Source organism: Coturnix japonica, chromosome 21 (assembly GCF_054131305.1).
Source record: "Coturnix japonica strain WE chromosome 21, WE-NBRP24, whole genome shotgun sequence".
NCBI classification, from domain to species: domain Eukaryota; kingdom Metazoa; phylum Chordata; class Aves; order Galliformes; family Phasianidae; genus Coturnix; species Coturnix japonica.
This window is the reverse complement of record NC_140683.1, coordinates 5,001,706-5,020,038: the sequence shown is the minus strand read 5'-3', so window position 1 is coordinate 5,020,038 and position 18,333 is coordinate 5,001,706. Positions and strand designations below refer to the sequence as shown.

The window sequence follows — 18,333 nt, the reverse complement described above, 5'->3', positions numbered from 1 at the left end:
CTTTTAGTCCTCCGGCCTCAAGGGGGCGCTGTAGCGATACTCCAAAAGCGGGGCGGGCCCGTTGCTAAGGCCGAGCGGCGGGGCCTGCTGTTCCGCCGGGCCTCGGGCAGCGGCTCCGGTTCGGAGCGGGGCGGCTCCGGGCCCGCCTGGCAGTGCCGGGGCCCGGGCCTCGCTCGGAGGCGGCCGACACCGCGAGGGAGCGCGGCCGTGTTGCTCTCAGCGGTGAGTGAGGCCGCAGGGCCGTGCTGGTGGGGCGGGGGGGGCTGCGCGTGTGACGGCCGCCTCAGGGCTGCTCGATTCGGGGTGTTGATGGAGGATGGTTCCTAAAGAGCTAAAAGGGATCGCCTTGAACCCAGCATTGCGTCCCTATCACGGGGTGGGGGATGTTTGATGATCGCTCCGTGCTGGGAGGCCGATGGAAATGTCCCCGTCCTGTGGTTCTGGTTGGAGCTGAGCGCTGTGACTCAGGGCTGCCCTGCGGCCTTAGAAGTGGCAGAGATGGATGGGGCAGGTTTAACTCGCTGTCATTGCTGCTGGTGCATAGAGCTCTTAGGGAAATACCGGTGTGAAATCAGCATCCTGCTCTTGTGATGGTGAGAATAACGGTGGTGCAAGGTCACGGTAAGGTTTGAGTTGTTGTAACGTGGACCTACCAGGAGCTGATGAATTCAGCAATCCAGAGTTTTGCAGCTCAGGAAGTTCTCGTTCCTACGTGTTTCTTTTGGGGAAAATTCATGTGTTTTACCTCTTGAAATCTTATAGACAATGCAGCTGTCTACACGGTCACCTTCCCATTGCTCTCAACCAAAGACTGAACCATCTTCAGGCTCCACATCTTCCTGCCTTGGTTAAAGCTCTGTTAAAGCCCACGGAGTAAGCAAGGGAAAGAAAGCTATGCTGTGAGGAACTGCACGTGTGAAGGAGCCCGTAGCTGGTACCCGGGAGGAGAATGAGTTCTCTCAATGGGCTTTCGCAGCACTCAGGGACATGCATTACACAGAAGGCAGAAGGTGGAGCGGTGCAGGGCCTGCAAGCTAAAAAAGCAGGCAAAGCAGCAAAGAAGGAAGCCAGCAGCAATGGTGTTCTGAGCTTTGAATCTCCTCCACGCGTAGAAACCTTATTGAATGAAACCTTAAAGCTTCTACCAGATGAACTCAAAGCTAACGTGAAAATTAAATCCATTACCCCAAGGCCTCCCAGGAAACCCCGGCTGGAGCGAGCTGCATCTTTGGATGAGAAGAACTGGAAGAGGTGGAGGAGGTTTAGAACTAGTCAGGAAAGTCTGACTGATCCCAACGAGACGAGCTCCTCCAATGGTTCCCTGCAGGAAGCAGCTCTTACCTCTCCCATCAGGGGTAGAGCAGCCCCATGCGCTCAGTGTTGCGAGCCAAACTCCTTGCACAGTTCACCAGATGCCTCGGAAGAAAGTCCCATGGGGAAAAGCAAAGGAAGCACTTCTGACCTGGGGAAACGAGCCTCCGAGATCTCCAGTGCCTTTGGTGGGCTTCTGCGTGGGAAAGCGTTTGCAGGCAGCAAACCCAGGCTGTCCCAGATAATGCCTGCTCGACCTCTGCCACCCATGGAGCTCAACGTGGCCTCTCATACGCTGAGGACAGCTAATAAGATTGACCCAGATTTAATGGATTATCGCCATTATTCTCAGCACAAGTTTGGGAGGGTAAGCAACAGCTTGAGTGACACCAGGCTGCATGGCAACGGGACGCTCTATGATAATTGCTCCACAGACTCCATGAAATCTACGTTCAGTCTGCTCACTCCCATTCGTTCCAAGGATGTCCGAAGCAGGTACGTCCCCCAGCTTCTCCTGGCAAAGTCTGCTGTGTGTGGTAGGTGCTGGCTGCCTTGTTGGAACCCTGATGGTCAGAGGCAGAGAACTTGTGACTGAAGGTCTCTGTTGTTTAACAGGAGGAGACTGGAAATGGTTTGTAGGTGAAAATACTGGTACAGATACAGGTACAAATACTCCGTGTTCTCCTTTGGGCTGTGTATTGTTTTTCAGAAGAGAAAGATTTACTGTTGGTTTACTTGTAATATTTAAGTAAGCTGTTTTGAAGGATAAGGAGCAGTAGCTGTGCATGCTAACAGATGGGAATATTTCCCCTCTGCCTCAGATCTTGCACTGTTCTCTTATAGAATAATCTTGGGTCTCATTACAGCACTTTCTCCTCCTGAGGCCCTGACCTCTTACTCAACTTGGCTGTCTTCATAAATTAGTTAAGCTTAGGTTATTGATTGAGGGGGGACTGATTTTGCTTGTTAAGGTATGGAATCCTCACTCTGCAAAGACCTCCCAGCACACAGCACAAATGTGGCACAGATTGGGAAGTGTGCTGAATGGTAAAGGACACCAAGTACTCAGCTAAAAACAGTGTGCTGTAGGTACACAGTGCTCTGCAGGACCTCAGGGGACAAATCTGATCAGTGATCCAAGGAGTGGGTGGCGGTAATAACAGGGAAAGTAATTCTGCTTTGAGTTGCTTTGTGTTTCTCGTACGTCTATTACTTCTTATCTTTGAGTTTCTAAAAACTGCAGATGTTCTGGTAAACATTAAGATAGCAGAATAGTGTATAAAGACATTGTTTTCATGAGCTAAAGGTTTATTCTTGATTACCTTAATGTTTGAGCATTAGATCTGTATTCCAATCATGATGCTCTTTTGTGGGTTTTCTGTTCACAGAAGCTATTTGGAAGGCAGCCTTCTGGCAAGTGGTGCCTTACTGGGAGCAGAAGAACTCAGCAGGTATTTCCCTGATAGGAATATTGGAATTTTTGTGGCCACCTGGAACATGCAAGGCCAGAAGGTACGTGCACATCATTCTCCAGATGCTTTTGGCAGCAGTAGAATTATCTTGTATTTATTACAGAGATAAAGTCTCAGTATTGGAGTTCCTCAGGTACTCAGCATGGAAACAGCAAGAAGCTTCTTAGCAGTTCTCTGGCTTTTTGTGGCAGCCCCTTGATGCCCTGTTGCTGTCAGGGTCTTGTGAAGGAGGTCTGATTGTTCAGTAAGAGAATATGCCTAAAGAATATCATCTCCTGTCTACATCTTTACTTAGCAAAGGAATTTACAATGGATTCAAGTAGATGATTGAGAAGCTATGCTTGGAAGAACACAATCAGCCCTTGTGGTGTTCAGTAAATAGCCCTTGAGCTTGGTGACAAAATACAACCTGGGAAATTAGAAATGTCGCATTATCAGCCTGTGTAGCTGCAGCAACCAACCTGCAGAGTGCTGATACTGCTGGAGTGACAGCAGTTGAGATCATAGAATCATAGAATTACCCAGGTTGGAAAAGACCTTGAAGATCATCAAGTCCAACCACAGCCTAACCAGAACCCTAATTCTAAAAGCCCTACACTAAATCATATCCCTCAGTACCACATCCAAACAGCTCTTAAACACAGCCAGGGATGGCGATTCAGCCACCTCCCAAAGATCTACCTTTGGGAAGGAATATTCTTAGTAGTATCCTATTTTAGAAGCATGAGTTGTTTGTAAATCTTGTAACTTTATCTGCACTTCTTTTGCAGTAAATCTTGTGATAATTCATGTTTTTAATAACAGGAACTTCCAGAGAATCTGGATGACTTGTTGTTGCCAACAGATCCTGACTATGCCCAGGACATGTATGTCATCGGGGTTCAAGAAGGCTGTCCAGACAGGTAGCAAAAACAATGTAATGAACCATCCTTTTTTCTTGTTGACTAGTAGCTTTGGTTTTAATTAGTCTGGAAATAATCATATTCCTCATAAACAGCCTTGTAATGTCTGTGAATTCTTATTGTGTGAGCACCATGGGAAATGGGTGTTAGAGGAAAATGTCACTAAAATCCATAAGTACAGAACATGGCCCTTTTCCAGGACAGCTAACAGAACTGCTGTTCAGTAAGGGTGTTATCTGAGCCAGTTGTAACCCACTGGCCCTTAGTGTTAGCAATCTAGTGCTTGTTAATACTATATTGCTCCAAAGTTTATTGTGTGAGATTGATTAGCCCTAGAAGAGCAGGTCAGAGCCTTGTGTCAGTCCCTGCTTTGTTTTTTTGTAGTTTTTCCTTCCAATGAGAATTGTATTTCCTTAGAAATCTTTAGAAGGATTGCTCTGTTTTCACAATGCTGATTTTCTTTCCTGGTTGTTGTCTCTTGTACTGTCTTTGTGATCCAGCTGTTGTTCTCTCCTGCAGAAGAGAGTGGGAAATCCGCCTCCAGGAGACGCTGGGCCCCCACTACGTCATGCTGTATTCTGCTGCTCATGGAGTGCTCTACATGTCTGTCTTCATTCGAAGGGACCTGATCTGGTTCTGCTCAGGTGTGTGGTCCAGTATGAGCTGGAGAGTGGGGAGGTGAAAGGACTGCTGCTATCAGGTGTCTTGTCCTTTTCTCCAGGGCTGTCCCTCTCCTCCCTTTCATACTCTTTATCTCTGGAGCTTTTCTGTGACCACAGCTTCTCTTTCTCCTTCCAGAAGTGGAATATGCCACAGTGACAACTCGAATCGTATCTCAGATCAAAACCAAGGGAGCTCTGGGAATCTGCTTCACGTTTTTTGGGACCTCCTTTCTCTTCATTACCTCCCATTTCACATGTGAGACACTTACAGTTTTGTTAGCAGTGTCCTGACTGAGGAAAGGGGGGCTGGGGGGGTTGATTTATGAAAGAAAGAAGGCTGCCGGGGAGCACAAGAGTTGGACAGAATGAAGTCAAGGCTTAGCACTGCTGAGCTGAAGAGGGGAGGGAGGGGAATATGTGTGATAGCAAACTGTGCATTTGTTTCCCTTATTGATAAGTCTGTGTGCTCCCTGGGGCAGAGTTCCTTCTTACAGGAATTTCTGATTCCCAATTGAAAGTTTTTTTTATCATCAGAAATGGAGATGAATGAAAATGGTGCATCCTTGCCAGTAGTGGGATTTCTTTATTTCAGCTGGAGATAGTAAGGTGAATGAGAGGAAGCTGGACTACAATAAAACCATTCAAGCACTTACCCTTCCTAAGGTCGTTCCGGACACAAACCCCTATCGATCCAGCTCTGGTAAGTGTGAAACATTATGTATGAGCCCAAAAAGGGATCGTACAGAAATCCAAAGGGGAGTGTGAAAAGAAAGAGAAAATGGGAGGGTGGTTTTGAATTAGTTGATATAAAAAGGGGCTGTGTGTCTTTTCTAACAATGGAGTTTCAGTGAACATGCAGCTCCATCAAATACTTTATTTTTCCTCCAAACTCAAAGGGAAAGAGAACTCTGGGATTTTTTGTCTGCTTGTGGAGCTTTTTAGGATGTTTCCTTTCATACTGATGTGTTGGCCTTGAATCTGCAGGTGATGTCACGACTCGGTTTGATGAAGTGTTCTGGTTTGGTGACTTCAACTTCCGACTAAATAAGGACCGTGAAACTGTGGATTCCATCTTGAACCAGAATCCAGAAACAGGCGTCTCCAAACTTCTGGCATATGACCAGCTTACCAGTGAAATGGGTAGAGGTAAGTAACAGCTGCCCTCCCCAGCCTTCAGGGACAAAGGTTTCTACACACAGAAATGATTACTGCCAGCTCCCTATTTTCTAAACATATTCACTGCTTTCTCTTGTTAAGATCACTAAAGAGGGAACTCAGCAGTTGTTGAATCTAGTGGGAGTCTATTAAAGAGAATTCTGCATTTTGCTGTGTATCTTGTGTAATCTGCCAAGCTATTTATTGCTCTGTTTCATCTGGCTCCTCTTTGAAACTGACATCATTGTCTCACAGCACTAAGAGCATTTAGACTGAACAGGCAGCATACACAAAGCATTGGGAGCTTTCAGTGGAAGGGGAAGCACATAGCCCAACTGTTGTTTGTTTAAATAGGCACAGTCTAGCTATTCGTCTTCACCATATAAGAACCTGAACTTCCTACATTTCCAGAGCCTTGTCTTCCACTGTCATGTATGTACATGCTTGCTGTTCCTACCCAGCATTAGTCCAACAGTGGTGAATAAGTGCAGAATATGTGCCAGGGTGATGGAAGGAGGTTGTTGTTTACGTTGTTCTCCCCCTCCCATACAGGGTCTATTTTCAAAGGATTCCAAGAGGCTGACATTCATTTCCGCCCTTCCTACAAGTTTGACATAGGAAAGGACAGCTATGACACCACTTCCAAACAGAGGACTCCTTCCTACACGGTAAGAGAGGATTTCAGAGCAGCACTCTTGGAAGGGCTGCTTAGGTGTTTACCCATCTCCAGAGGGGATTCTCACCTACATTAAAAAACTGCTTTGAATACGCTCCCTCCTATAGTAGCTCTGCATGTAAAACAGCCATGCTGAAATCTATCAAGGACAGCAGGGCATGTGGAACTCTGAATAAAGGATTGTTGAATACGTAAGAGTTTGTCACAGACTGCCAGTCTTACTTTTTCCTGCCTCACATCATGTTCCAGTGCATTCGTCCTCTGTGCTCAGAATTGGACATGAAAAGGCAATTGGGATCAGACATACATTCTTCATGACTGCATCCCTGTTCAAGAATTTCACTGAGTAGAGTCTGATAAATGAACTTGTGCATAGATATGCAAAGGGAGTTACTGTGAGTTTCCTCTCTGTCTCCCAGGACCGAGTAGTGTTCCGCAGTCGGTACAGAGATGACATCCAAGCTGTTAAATACTCATCTTGTCCTGTGATCAAAACTTCAGACCACCGTCCTGTGTTTGCGTTGTTCCGTGTGAAAGTGAGGCCTGGCAGGGACAAGTAAGTACCTGTTGGTGCTGTTCTTTACAACTGTATATATCTGCAGTGATCCTGAGGATGTGCTCCCTTTCAGAGTCCCTGAAATGAACTCAGTTCCCTGTTTGTTTTTTACCCAATATATGTTGCTGGTGCTGAGCAGTGATAGTGCTTAAGCCTTGCAGCTGACATCAGAAATCCTGGCTGACAGGTCTCTTAATCATCCTGAGGGAAATTAATGGAGTCTGTTGCAGTTGTCTGAGCCTGTGTTCTACCTGATATGCAGCTCTCTGGTTTGCCTGAAAACATGGGCAGATTTCTTCCTCTGTTCCTCTTTCCCTTTCTTGGGGTCAGCGCTGTTTGCACTCCCAGTGGTGGCTGCATTCCAACGTAGCTGTATGCCAGAAACTCCAAATTTCTTAATATTCCACTGTCAGCTGCTGTGCTAGTGTAACTCCTCAGAAAATGCAGTTAAGTCACTGAAATTCAGCATCTGGTATCAGATAGCTAGAAAAGGACAATTTCTTCTTTATCAATTAGAATTGGGATTTGGATGGGGGGGGGGGTGTTAAAGAAAAGGTTAAAAATAAATAAATCTGGCCCTTTGTTTTATGAATGAGTTGGTAAACATTGGGCAAACAAGAATGCATTTGTGCCCTAATCAAATGGCTTGTTTTTATATTGCAGTATTCCACTTGCTGCGGGGCAGTTTGACAGAGAACTCTACTTGATTGGAATAAAGAGAAGGATTACAAGGGAACTTCAGAATCGACGACAGCAAAAGGACCAAAAATCCAGCAGCATATGTAGCATTTCCTGAGCTAAGAACTCCGCAACGCTTGTGTTAGAGGTGCCTGGAAAGAGCATTTCAAGCCACGGCAAAATCTGCAGGGAATTGTCTGCTTAAGCACCTCTGGCAGTTGCTGGGGCCTGTGAAGAATGTCTTAAACCTCATCCTGGATTCATTTGCATGAGGTAATCCATACAGCTCAAATGCTTTTGCTGAAGAAAAAACCGAGTTGGTTATTTAGGGCATCCATTCCAACGACGCAATATTGATGACCATACTGACCAGATGCAGTCTGTCTCTTCTAAGATGATTCCATACAGGGTCCACATCACTGGAAGTTGGCACGACTGGGGGCAAGGGACCTAAGAAAAACCTGCAGGAAGGTGAAAAAGTTGGTTTGCCTGTTTGATTTGATCAGGTTACCCCTTGTATCTTGTGGGTTTGTTTTTTTCCTTACCTGTAGCCAAATGTGCAGTATTCTGTAAAATGAATGATGGGGACCACTTGGGGGAATGTAGGCAGTTTTGTCTGTGGATGGTTACTCCTGAGTTGGGCTTTATTGGACCTCTGCAAGCAGGATCTGTATGAGTGTACTATCATACATTCGAGGTGTATGAACATTGCCTTTCAGTCCTTATTCCGTAGGCCTTTTTGTTAGTGGGGAGGTGTGTAAATACCAATTCGCACACCACACATTCATCTGTTGGGATTGCTTGCAGCAATCTACTTTAAATCACCTCCCCCCCTTTCTGCAGTAGGACACTCCAATTGAAAACAATACTCTATAAATGCAGCTACTGTGTAATGCTCCACCAAAGTGATTGGGATCTTGAACTGAGTACTGAGGAAGCAAGCAGGGAAACTGCAGCAAGTCAGATCAGTGCCATTCTGTTCCCTCTGACGACAGTTAAACTCCCTTTGTTTTTATTTTCGCAATTCAGTGAACTGTGAATAACTGGCTGTTTTTGATGTGGTGTTCCCCTAAGGCTAATACGCGCATATGAACTGGTATGGCACTGGTAAAAGGTTAAGTACAGCTAATATTTATAGGCACAGATTGGCTGGGTTATTAATCACCTCAGTAGTAATACCGTGCAAACAATTTGGAAGTGCTGCTAACTATGCAACCTGTCCAAGACAGGGCTTCTGTTCTGCGGTACAAACATCTACGGCACTGACCTGTCTGTAGCCACCAGGTATTTGGATTTCCTTTCTTTTTAAAGGAATAAAAATGAATCAATATGGTACCTTAAATGAGAGCCAGTCTTATATTGCAGGGCTGTCAGAACTATAGCCATTCGATTGTGATGCCTGCTAACCCTTTGGGTGACCTTAGCCATTCTTCTTCAGCTGGTAAAGCAAGACAGGCTCCCTTGGTATTATTTGCACTGAACAAATAAAGGGCATTTCACCTGCCAGTTCAGGAAAGGTAATGCTTCACTGCTCCATTTCAGAACTCTACTTGCTTCAGTCATTTAGAGATTTCTTTATTATCTTTAAAAACATGCACAGCAACCAAATGACTTCCATTCTGTGAGTCCTGTAAGAAGCAATGTAACGTTTTGTTCCAGTTATGTAAGGTACGGTGATAAAGCAGATCATAGCTGCCTCGTAGTATTCTGCTCCCAATTTGATTGTTCCTTACAACACACAACAAGCCGGTGAAATGCTGAGATCCAGCTGTCTCCATTTTTAAGCCCCTGTGGCAAGGGATTATTCATACCAAGGTGCTTTCTCATCTCTTCTGGGTCCCCATTTCTTCAATATGTGAAACATTTGCCATTTTTTTTCTCTTTCTGGAACACAAAGCAGTCCCATGTCTGTCACTTTCAGTATCGTGAGTTTTCTAAACACTGTCATTTCATTGAATTTAGTTGCTTGCTGAGCTCCACACCACTGTAAGGCTGTGACAGTTCTGCCTTCTTTTTGCCAGGCCTTAAATTAATCTGATTGATACTCTGAGGAAAGATAGGGTACAAGTTTAAGGTGCAACTCCTTTGAATACTGGTTTGGGAGTAAGAGAAGCTTTTATTCTTGAGCATAATTCACTTTCAAGTGAAAATCTACTTTCCCTTGTGTTCTAACACAATTACTGAGTTATTCCCAGACATATGATTTATTCTAAGAGTATTACAGATGGTAAATTACAGCAGTGAGATAATCCACAATGCTTGGAACAGAACCTGGATTGCAGCTTCTGTTTTGCATGGGTAATAACCAATATTTCCCCAAGTCATTTTGACCAAATACTTCTTCCCCATGGCAATAGCTGTAATATTATCTGAAGAGAGAATATTAGAATAATCTTTTTAGCAGCATTTTCAGCAGTCTCCCTACACCCATACAGGTCTCGCTAGAGTACAACACGTCAAACTGAAGTGTAATCTAAAGGAAATCCTTTATGACAAGTGTGGTGAGCACCCTTGTGAAGGAAAGCTATTAATTAGAGGAACACACCTCTAATTATTAGCCTGAAGCCTTCTGTTATTTAATCCCATCTGGCCTACTGCCATTTGTCTGCCCTGTGTAGGTGCTGTGCCTGCAGGGGCAGGCAGGACACTGCTTACCAGAAGGCAGACAGCGGGGTCTCTAATGTGCCATCCACACTAATTCTGCTGAAAAGGCTGCTCCTACAACATGGCTTAATGGTAACACACAGCAGTGACTTCTCACGTATGTGCTTTGAGTTGCAGTGGTAAATATTTGGGGTTGCAATGCTCTCCCCAGTACCAAGAGAAGGCTGCGTACGCTCATCTTGAGGATCAAAGTACTCATCCTGAGCCAGGGTGGGCCTGTAAATCCAACACAGTGAGCTCTTTGTAGCCCAATGTTCTGAAGCAGTTTTGCTCAGCTGTAATGTCACTCTGTGTTTGCACAGTATGCCTGGAAAGATCTGGGAGGGAGTGGAGCTGTAGCAGTATTATAAACGCACAAAACCAAAATGAAAGCAGCAGCAGGTCTTCATATATTCATATTCATATATTCAGGAAGTGCTGCTTTATCGAAAGAGCCGATACAGCCGGGGAAGGCGACCATCCTTACTAGAAAGTGCTTCTTGGATGTGTTCATAGGTAGGCAGGTCTGACAAGTCACCCAGCGCAGCCACAGCTGGTTTCTTATGGAGCATCTTAGTGACGACTCTCTTGATGTCAGAGGATTTCACCTTACCTGCAGTGGGAAAAAAAGCCAGCGCTCTAACAGCCACATTCTAAATAGCACAAACCAGCTTTATTATGGTACCAGCTCAGACCTCACAATGCTCAGAAAACCAAATCATTGCTAGCCATAGACTACCAGGCTTCAGCTTTTGCCCTTCAGACAAACAATGCTAGCTTGCAAGCAACTGAGAAGATCAGTTTGAAATCTGTATCTATATTTATGTCCCCATCCTGGAGCAATTCATCTGTGCTATCAGAATATCTATTGTAAGTTGCCACCCTCAGATTGTACCCACAGATCAATCTAGAGAGGAAAACTGGTTTACTCACTGATGAGTGCACAGAGCTCATGAGGTAGTTTCCTTGTGTTGGTTGCCAGCACTTGCCTTCCCACGTCTTCAAAGATGACTGGTCTCGACTCGAGGTTCATCATGAGCATAGACTTGAGTTGTGTTTTTGCTCGCTCAAGTTCTACCTGCAAATGAGCAGCAGATACAAACATCTTCTAAGATGACTGGCCAATGTTCTCTGGTTAACACAAGTGTTTGGCTTAGTGCTCAATGGCCTTTCTTTTGCTCTAAAGAGATAGTTGTGAAGAGCTGTGGAGCACAGAGTTCTGCAAAGAAAGGCCTTCCACTCTGTGAACGTGCTGCTAAAATCACAACGTTCTTTTTATGGATATACAAGAAATACTTCACCCCAACAAGGCCAAGACAATGCAATACTTCAGCTCAAAGACCATCTATGTAGTTGCTGACCTCTCCTATCGCTCCTGCCATTAGAATGAATTCTCTTGTGATGATTTCCACCATCTCTCGGACCTAAGAAAAACAAGCATGTGAAACAAAATTACAACCATGATGAATATTCTATTAGGATGGCATAATATGCTCAATATCTAGTTTAATTTCATAAAAACACTGTTGGATTCCAATAGTTTTGCAGTGTTACAAGTTTATAGTTATCTGCTACCACTACTTTAGCTAATTCACATCACTATTTGGTAATAAGTGATACAGTGACCGTTTATGGATGCCTGTCTTTGAATACAGGTCTGTATACCTGTTTGGGATCTGCACTGGCATGTATACACAGGAGACCTGTGTCCTCGTAACTGTGGTGGTAAGAAGTTGCATTATACATCCAGTGGTGCCTGTGAGTACACAAACAGAATGGTAAAGTTTAGAAAACAGAATAGAAATATCAAATTAAAACAACACGGACAGTGAGTCCCCTCCAAGCTCATTTTCAGGCTCCTCAGCAGTACCAGAAGGAATTGTCAGTCCCCACATCTGAGTTTTTCCTTCTTGCCCTCTGAGTCCTTGAGACTAAATAGAAAACAATGGAATAGTACTAGTAGTTCCTACAGCCAATTCTCTTTATATTCCCTGCCTGAAGGAATGGATTGGGCTGATGGAAGAAGGGATTCTGGTTCACTTTGACCTTTCCCTCTTTCAAAGTGCTCACTAACAAACAAATCAGCCTCATTTATTTCCAACAGAACAAGCTGGTGTAAAACCTAGGAGTGCTTTCATAGGATGAGGCCTTCCTCGACAGCCTGCTATACAAGACTGTTTCTGCTCTCCATTTAGCAAACACAAACCTGTTGAGCACATTGAGATACAGTCGGGTGAACATGCCCTTGCCAGGCCCTCCAGCTGAAAAAGAGCCACCGCCTCCCATCATCATATTTAATACTGCAAAGGGAATGAAGTCTTCCTCCTGAAATTCAGGAAGAAATTTGGTCACTTAACAGCAGAGACCCAGGAGGGCTCTCAAGGATCAGGGATGAGTAAAGAGCAAAACATGGAACAAGAGGAACGTGAAGATCAACGCCCTTATCAGCTGGTGAGTGAAAAAGCTGCTTTTAGGTACAGGTTCCATCAGCAGGAGTTCAGGTATTGAGACATAACAGCTTGAGGTTCTGCAAGTACACAGCAACCAACACACAGTATTTTAGGTTGATACTTACTAAAAATGAGCAGCTTTCTAACCCAATCATAATGTGGGTGAGCTCTGGGATTGGAGTGGGACCCAGGCTCACGTCTGACATGTCTTTTTCGACCTGTGTGAAAAGCAGACAAACTATTAGGATTGATTTTCACATCTGTTTCATCCGACTTGATAAATTCCTATTCATTAACACATCAGATAACAGCTGCCACGGCTGGTTTGGGATCATGTTCAAATCAACAACAGAAAGGAGAAGGCCATTCCACCTTCCTTTTACCTTGACAATGCCGCCCGTGTACTGAGCCACAGACCTGTCCACCTCCTTGCTCTGTGCATTACCCCACACCGGTTCCACTCCAAGCAGGTATTTCTTTGCACACTCCACCAACTGCTCGTGCTCAATTCCCACCCCTGCCAGCACCATCCTGTCCGGCGTGTAGTAATTGCTCAGGTAGGAATGCAGGACTTTCTGATCAATTTTATCAGTGTTTTCCACTGGGCAGAACCTCTTCAGTCCAACCGTATTTTCTCTATAGGCTGCCTAGAAGGAAATAAGATAGATTGAAGTAGTAAATATTATTTCACCGCCTCAATCTACACCTTCTGTTTGAGACTTGGGAGAAAGGACAGACTGACAGTAGCATAAGTCAGCATCTCAGCAAAGATAATCTATCCTCATTACTAACTTAGATTAAAACCTTTCGTGTATAAAAGGCAGAGCTTAATGCAGAGGCAGTAAAATTCTCCCTCATACCACTGAGATCCAATTAACATAAAAATCTCTTTTCAAAAGTCTAAGATTAACCCTGCAGTAAAGGGGGGAAGCTGAGGAGGAGGATGCAGCATCTCATACAGGACAGACTCGTCAGTGTTTTACCGCGTGGATCATTTCTGTGAGGAGAGGCTCTGGATCAGGTCTCATATTCAAGTCCTCGAGCTCAAACCGTATCGCCATTCGAGTCATCTCAATTTCTTCATCTATAAGAGGAGAGAAAGAGAGAACTACCAGGCAAAATACTCATTAGCTGCATGAGAACTCCTTGATGAGCACGATCTAATGGAGAATTCTCAAGTCATGCTTTGGGATTGCTGTTCTGAGGCAGATATTATGTTCCCAAACCTGATAACCTGGGCTGCAGGGCTACGTCAGCCAACAAGTTGACCACCGTGTCCAAGCCTTTGGCATCAGCGGAAACAGCGTACATGATGGTGTCCCTGCAAGGCAAGCAAAGAGCTGCACTGAGAATCACACTGACTCCGTAACAGTGCTTTAGGGCACTGCAGCCCTATGTTTGCCCATAACGCAATAAATGCTTTGAAATGCAACGCTACTGGCTTTCGTTATCCTGCCAGTTCGCTTTTGGGGTTTCTTATCAGCTGACACAAGCAGGATTCTGCTGCTTAGAACAATAATGCAGCTTTTAGTGTCACAGTGACTGGCGGTCACCTCAAAGAGAACAGAGGAAAACCCCCCTTGTACCTGGAAGCCTGGCAGTCACAGATGCCTCCGTGCTTTTCTAAGGTGAGGAGGATTTCATCTTTGCTGCTAAACTGCGCTGTGGACTGAGAACGAGGATCATCAGCATCACAAAGCAGCAGAGAGACAACTATAGAACAACTGCGTGCAACAAACACATCCTGCTCGGGGTGAATCCGGTTATGGACGCCGCTTTGTAACACTGCAGGCCCAGGTTCGAATCCCCCTGTGGCGCAAGTGGTAGAAGTGCCGCTCTGCTACACAGAGGCTCGAATCCCGGGGGTTGGACTCGGTGATCTCTAAGGTCCGTTCCAATCCGCACAGGACTCTGATACTGTGATACTGTGACTTGGGGGGCAGGATGCGATGAATGGACTTGGGGGGCAGACTGAGAGCAGGGTGTCTATGGGGCTGTACTGGATCTCTATGGGGCTGTATGGGTCATTATGGGGTTCTATGGGGTGTCTTTGGGGCACTATGGAGTGTCTATGGGGCTGTATTGGATCTCTATGGGGCTGTATGGGTCTCTATGGGGCTCTATGGGGCACTATGTGGTTCTATACGGCGCTGTGGGGCACAATGGAGTGTCTATGTGCCCGGATTTGAATCCCCCTGTGGCGCAAGTGGTAGAAGTGCCGCTCTGCTACACAGAGGCTCGAATCCCGGGGGTTGGACTCGGTGATCTCTAAGTTCCCTTCCAACCCACACGAGACTGTGATACTGTGTGAAACCGGACAGTCCACGCTACTCACAGAGAACGCCAGCTTCTCCAAGAAGTGTGCGATGCCGCTCGGGTATTTGGCTTCGTGCCGTGATCCGGAGTTGACAAGGACTGGCAGCAGAAGGCACGAGCTCAGCTCAGCGCTCTGCCCGCCCAGCAGTTCTCCCCTCCATCCCCCATCCCCAGCACTCACTGCCCACGGTGCAGAACTGCCCGAACTTGTTCTGTGATGCCACGCGCAGCCCGTTCTCCAGCACCGTCACCCGCGTCTCGAATCGCTCCCGGCCCTCGGTGGCAGCGAACACGGCTTTGGGCACACCGGGCAGCGGGCACGTCAGCGACACGTTGGGGTACGAACCGCCTCCGCTGTAGCTCCGGGTGACAGCTAACCCGCACCTACAGAACACACAGCGGGTGTTAGAACTGCCATGTTAATGAGGATAACACAGTGTCATTAGGGTTGGAAGGGACCTTAGAGATCATCGAGTGCAACCCCCGGGATTCGAGGCTCCTGTGTAGCAGAGCAGCACTTCTACCACTTGCGCCACAGGGGATTTGAACCCGGGCACATAGACACTGCATTGTGCCCCACAGCGCTGTATAGAACCCCATAGTGCCCATAGACACCCCATAGAACCCCATAGTGACCCATACAGCCCCACAGAGACCCCATATCGCCCCATAGTGCCCCGTAGACACTCCATAGAGCCCCATAATGACTCATACAGCCCCACAGAGACCCCATAGAGCCCCATAGACACCCCACTCTCAGTCTGCCCCCCAAGTCACAGTATCACAGCATCACAGTCTTGTGCGGGTTGGAAGGGACCTTAGAGATCACCGAGTCCAACCCCCGGTATTCGAGCCCCTGTGTAGCAGAGCGGCACTTCTACCACTTGCGCCACAGGGGGATTCGAACCCGTGTCTCCAGTGTTACAAGGTGCCGTCCATAACCGGATTCACCCCGAGCCGACACTCACCGCCGGGCCGGGCCCCACGCTCCGCGCCGTAACCACGCCACGGCGGCCGCCATCTTGCCCTGCCACAGCGCGTCGCTTCCGGCCGGGGCTGCCGGGATGGGCGGAGCGCCGAGCGATGGCGGCCGAGCTGAAGGCGGAACACACGGAACAGACGGAGCACAACCCGTTCTCCTTCCGAGAGTTCGTGAGGAGCAAAGCGCGGAACTGCGACCGAGCTCCGACCGACAGAGCCGAGCAGCCCGGCCCCTTCAATCCCCCCCCTCAGGCTGTGCCGCTCGGGCCCCTCCTCCTGCCGGGCCCGGTGCCCCGCTCTGAGGTAGAGGAGGATGAGGATGAGTTGGAGTGGAGCGGATCGTACCGGCCCGCGGCTGCTGAGCGGGAACACAGCGATGGATTGAGGGACAGCGCTGATACACGGCAACGGGGATACGAGGAGGTGACAGGGATGGAGATGGGACAGGGATGGAGGATGGAGGTTGGGTAGGGATGGACGGATGGACGGATGGACGGATGGACGGATGGAGATGGGACCTCCCAGCCTTCTCGGACCCCCTGGTCCTGCCCTTGGGGTGTGTGCGGTGCAGTTAAACCGCTCTCCCATCTCTAACATGGATTTCTTCCTGTTCTCTTGTAGCTGAAAGCAGAGAACACCGCGTTGAGGAGGAGGGTCCGTGAGCTGCAGGAGATCTGTGGAGATCAAGCAGATGTGTGAGTGGGGAAAGGAATCCCTTGGGCTGCAGCCATAAGGGCGGTTCTATGAGATGCCTTTACTTCTTGTTATTACACAAATAGTTTCTTGCTTCTTCCCCTGGAGTTTTCTTGGGGTTATTCTCCCAAGCCCAGTTCTGTTTTCTATCTCATTACAAGGATGAAAAAGCTTGAAAGAAAGCTCAAGGAAAACAAACTCAAAGAAGAGAAGGAAGCTCAGGACTTGGAAGCGATGGTGCAGCACGTGGAGCAGAACCTCCAGCTGATGACTGTAAGTGCTGCCATCCCCATCTCATACAGCTCTAACACAAACCACATCACTACCAGCAATACCACCCAGCTTTCCACCATCTTACACTCATCCTTTATTCCCCTTCAGAAACGGGCTGTTAAGGCAGAAAACAACGCTATGAAACTAAAGCAGGAGAACGCATTGCTTCAGGTACAAAGCAGTGATATCCTCAAGGCACCTCGCTCAGTTGTGTGTTACATTACAGAATCACAGAATGACCCAGGTTGGAAGGGACCTCAAGGATCATGTAGTTCCAACCCCCCTGCCTGGCAGGGCCACCAAACATACACCTTTACTAGATCAGGTTGCCCAGGGCCCCGTCCAACCTGGCCCTGAACACCTCCAAGGACGGGGCATCCACAACCTCCCTGGGCAGCCTGTTCCAGGGCCTAACCACTCTCCTAGTGAAGAACTTCCCCCTAACATCCGACCTAAATCTTCCCTCTTTTAACTTAAAACCATTTCCCCGTGTCCTGCTATTATCAGCCCTTTCCAAGAGTTTACTCCCCTCCTGGCAGTAAGTTCCCTTCAGGTATTGAAAGGCTGCAATGAGGTCACCCCGCAACCTTCTCTTCTCCAGGCTGAACAAACCCAACTCCCTCAGCCTGTCCTCATAGGGGAGGTGCTCCAGCCCCCTGATCATCTTCCTGTCCCTCCTCTGGACCCTTTCCAAAATCTCCATGTCTTTCTTGTACTGAGGGCTCCACACCTGGACACGGTACAACAGATGGGGCCTCACAAGAGCCGAGTAGAGAGGGACAATCACCTCCCTATCCCTGCTGACCACCCCTCTCCTGAAGGAGCCCAGGATCCCATTTGCTTTTATTTACATTCTCATTAAGGAGCATTTTATTTCCCTTTCCAAGGTCCAGCTGAAGAATTACCAGCTGGAGAACGAAGCCCTGAGGTCGGGGCAGTCAGCAAACCTGGCTGTGGTGAGGCAGAACGCAGACACAGCCCTACAGAACCTCCTGGCTGTCATCACCAGCTCTCGATCTTCAATCAAGTAAGTTGTTTTCAACTTACAGGTGCTTAATACTGATAGCAGCCAAAGGATCGACATCCCCTATAGGTGTCTGGTTTAATGGCTGTGTTCTTTATTGTGGTCAGTCCCTGTCCTGGTTTAGTTGCTGTGTGCTGTATCCTCCCCATTCTAATGCAGTGTTTCTCCCATAGGCAGCTGCTTTCTGGAGCAGAATCACTACAGCTCGTCGCCGACCTCCTTAAATCCATAGACAGAGTTTCGGAGGTGTCGGATGATGGGCAATGAAACCCAACATGGACCTACAGGCTGAGCTCAGCGCCGAGCTCCTCATTGAGCACTACAGAGCAGCTCTTCCATCTATGGCTGAGGTTGGAAGCAGCACGGGGTGGGACCCATCCCATATAGGGCAGCGCCCTGCCGTGCTATGGACGGTGCCATAGTGGGGCTGCTGTGAACACCCGGCCTCCCCCCGTCGGACTGGGCGGGGCCGGAAGCGCCTCCCCCTTTATAAGGGATCCATTAAAGGCGGAAGTGACGTCGCGTCGCGGTAGTACTGAAG

The 18,333-nt window shown here is 47.4% G+C and overlaps 3 protein-coding genes across 7 annotated transcripts; 2 read left to right on the top strand and 1 right to left on the bottom strand.

Moving 5' to 3' along the window:
• The first annotated feature begins 49 nt into the window (after positions 1–49).
• Positions 50–8,754, top strand: INPP5E (inositol polyphosphate-5-phosphatase E). Of its 4 annotated transcripts, none has more exons than XM_015878888.2 (11): positions 50–222; positions 763–1,806; positions 2,700–2,823; positions 3,588–3,685; positions 4,205–4,329; positions 4,484–4,603; positions 4,940–5,047; positions 5,332–5,493; positions 6,055–6,170; positions 6,598–6,734; positions 7,398–8,754. In XM_015878888.2, the coding sequence occupies exons 2-11, from the start codon at positions 950–952 to the stop codon at positions 7,528–7,530; spliced, it is 1,980 nt and encodes a 659-aa protein (XP_015734374.2). In that variant the 5' UTR covers positions 50–222; positions 763–949; the 3' UTR covers positions 7,531–8,754. The 4 variants fall into 4 exon arrangements, 3 of the variants coding, with proteins under 3 accessions (XP_015734374.2, XP_085377298.1, XP_085377299.1); XM_085521172.1 differs by having other exon boundaries at positions 4,186–4,329; XR_014936228.1 differs by lacking the exons at positions 4,940–5,047; positions 5,332–5,493; positions 6,055–6,170; positions 6,598–6,734; positions 7,398–8,754 and having other exon boundaries at positions 3,588–3,699.
• A 212-nt stretch (positions 8,755–8,966) lies between these two features.
• PMPCA (peptidase, mitochondrial processing subunit alpha) lies at positions 8,967–15,863 on the bottom strand. The gene is made up of 13 exons (XM_015878905.2): positions 15,790–15,863; positions 15,003–15,205; positions 14,841–14,920; positions 14,092–14,174; positions 13,732–13,826; positions 13,489–13,589; positions 12,889–13,152; positions 12,631–12,723; positions 12,262–12,380; positions 11,721–11,811; positions 11,417–11,479; positions 10,989–11,133; positions 8,967–10,668 (listed from the first exon to the last, which is right to left on the bottom strand). Exons 1-13 carry the CDS (start codon positions 15,840–15,842, stop codon positions 10,499–10,501), a joined length of 1,560 nt encoding a protein of 519 aa, XP_015734391.1. The 5' UTR covers positions 15,843–15,863; the 3' UTR covers positions 8,967–10,498.
• A 28-nt stretch (positions 15,864–15,891) lies between these two features.
• Positions 15,892–18,332, top strand: ENTR1 (endosome associated trafficking regulator 1). Of its 2 annotated transcripts, XM_015878908.3 has the most exons (6): positions 15,892–16,225; positions 16,424–16,497; positions 16,657–16,768; positions 16,877–16,939; positions 17,656–17,795; positions 17,966–18,332. In XM_015878908.3, exons 1-6 carry the CDS (start codon positions 15,905–15,907, stop codon positions 18,057–18,059), a joined length of 804 nt encoding a protein of 267 aa, XP_015734394.2. In that variant the 5' UTR covers positions 15,892–15,904; the 3' UTR covers positions 18,060–18,332. The 2 variants fall into 2 exon arrangements, with proteins under 2 accessions (XP_015734394.2, XP_085377308.1); XM_085521182.1 differs by lacking the exon at positions 16,877–16,939.
• The last annotated feature ends 1 nt before the right edge of the window (position 18,333 follows it).

Excerpts from the sequence above, each read along its gene's own strand:
- INPP5E (XM_015878888.2), top strand. The coding sequence starts at position 950 with ATGAGTTCTCTCAATGGGCTTTCGCAGCACTCAGGGACATGCATTACA. Across the intron at positions 6,171-6,597 it reads AGAGGACTCCTTCCTACACG|GACCGAGTAGTGTTCCGCAG; the intron begins GTAAGAGAGGAT and ends TCTGTCTCCCAG. Across the intron at positions 6,735-7,397 it reads GTGAGGCCTGGCAGGGACAA|TATTCCACTTGCTGCGGGGC; the intron begins GTAAGTACCTGT and ends TTTATATTGCAG.
- PMPCA (XM_015878905.2), bottom strand. The coding sequence starts at position 15,842 with ATGGCGGCCGCCGTGGCGTGGTTACGGCGCGGAGCGTGGGGCCCGGCC. Across the intron at positions 13,590-13,731 it reads CCTGCAGCCCAGGTTATCAG|ATGAAGAAATTGAGATGACT; the intron begins GTTTGGGAACAT and ends CTCCTCTTATAG. Across the intron at positions 12,381-12,630 it reads TAGAAAGCTGCTCATTTTTA|GAGGAAGACTTCATTCCCTT; the intron begins GTAAGTATCAAC and ends CCTGAATTTCAG.
- ENTR1 (XM_015878908.3), top strand. The coding sequence starts at position 15,905 with ATGGCGGCCGAGCTGAAGGCGGAACACACGGAACAGACGGAGCACAAC. Across the intron at positions 16,226-16,423 it reads GGCAACGGGGATACGAGGAG|CTGAAAGCAGAGAACACCGC; the intron begins GTGACAGGGATG and ends GTTCTCTTGTAG. Across the intron at positions 17,796-17,965 it reads AGCTCTCGATCTTCAATCAA|GCAGCTGCTTTCTGGAGCAG; the intron begins GTAAGTTGTTTT and ends TTTCTCCCATAG.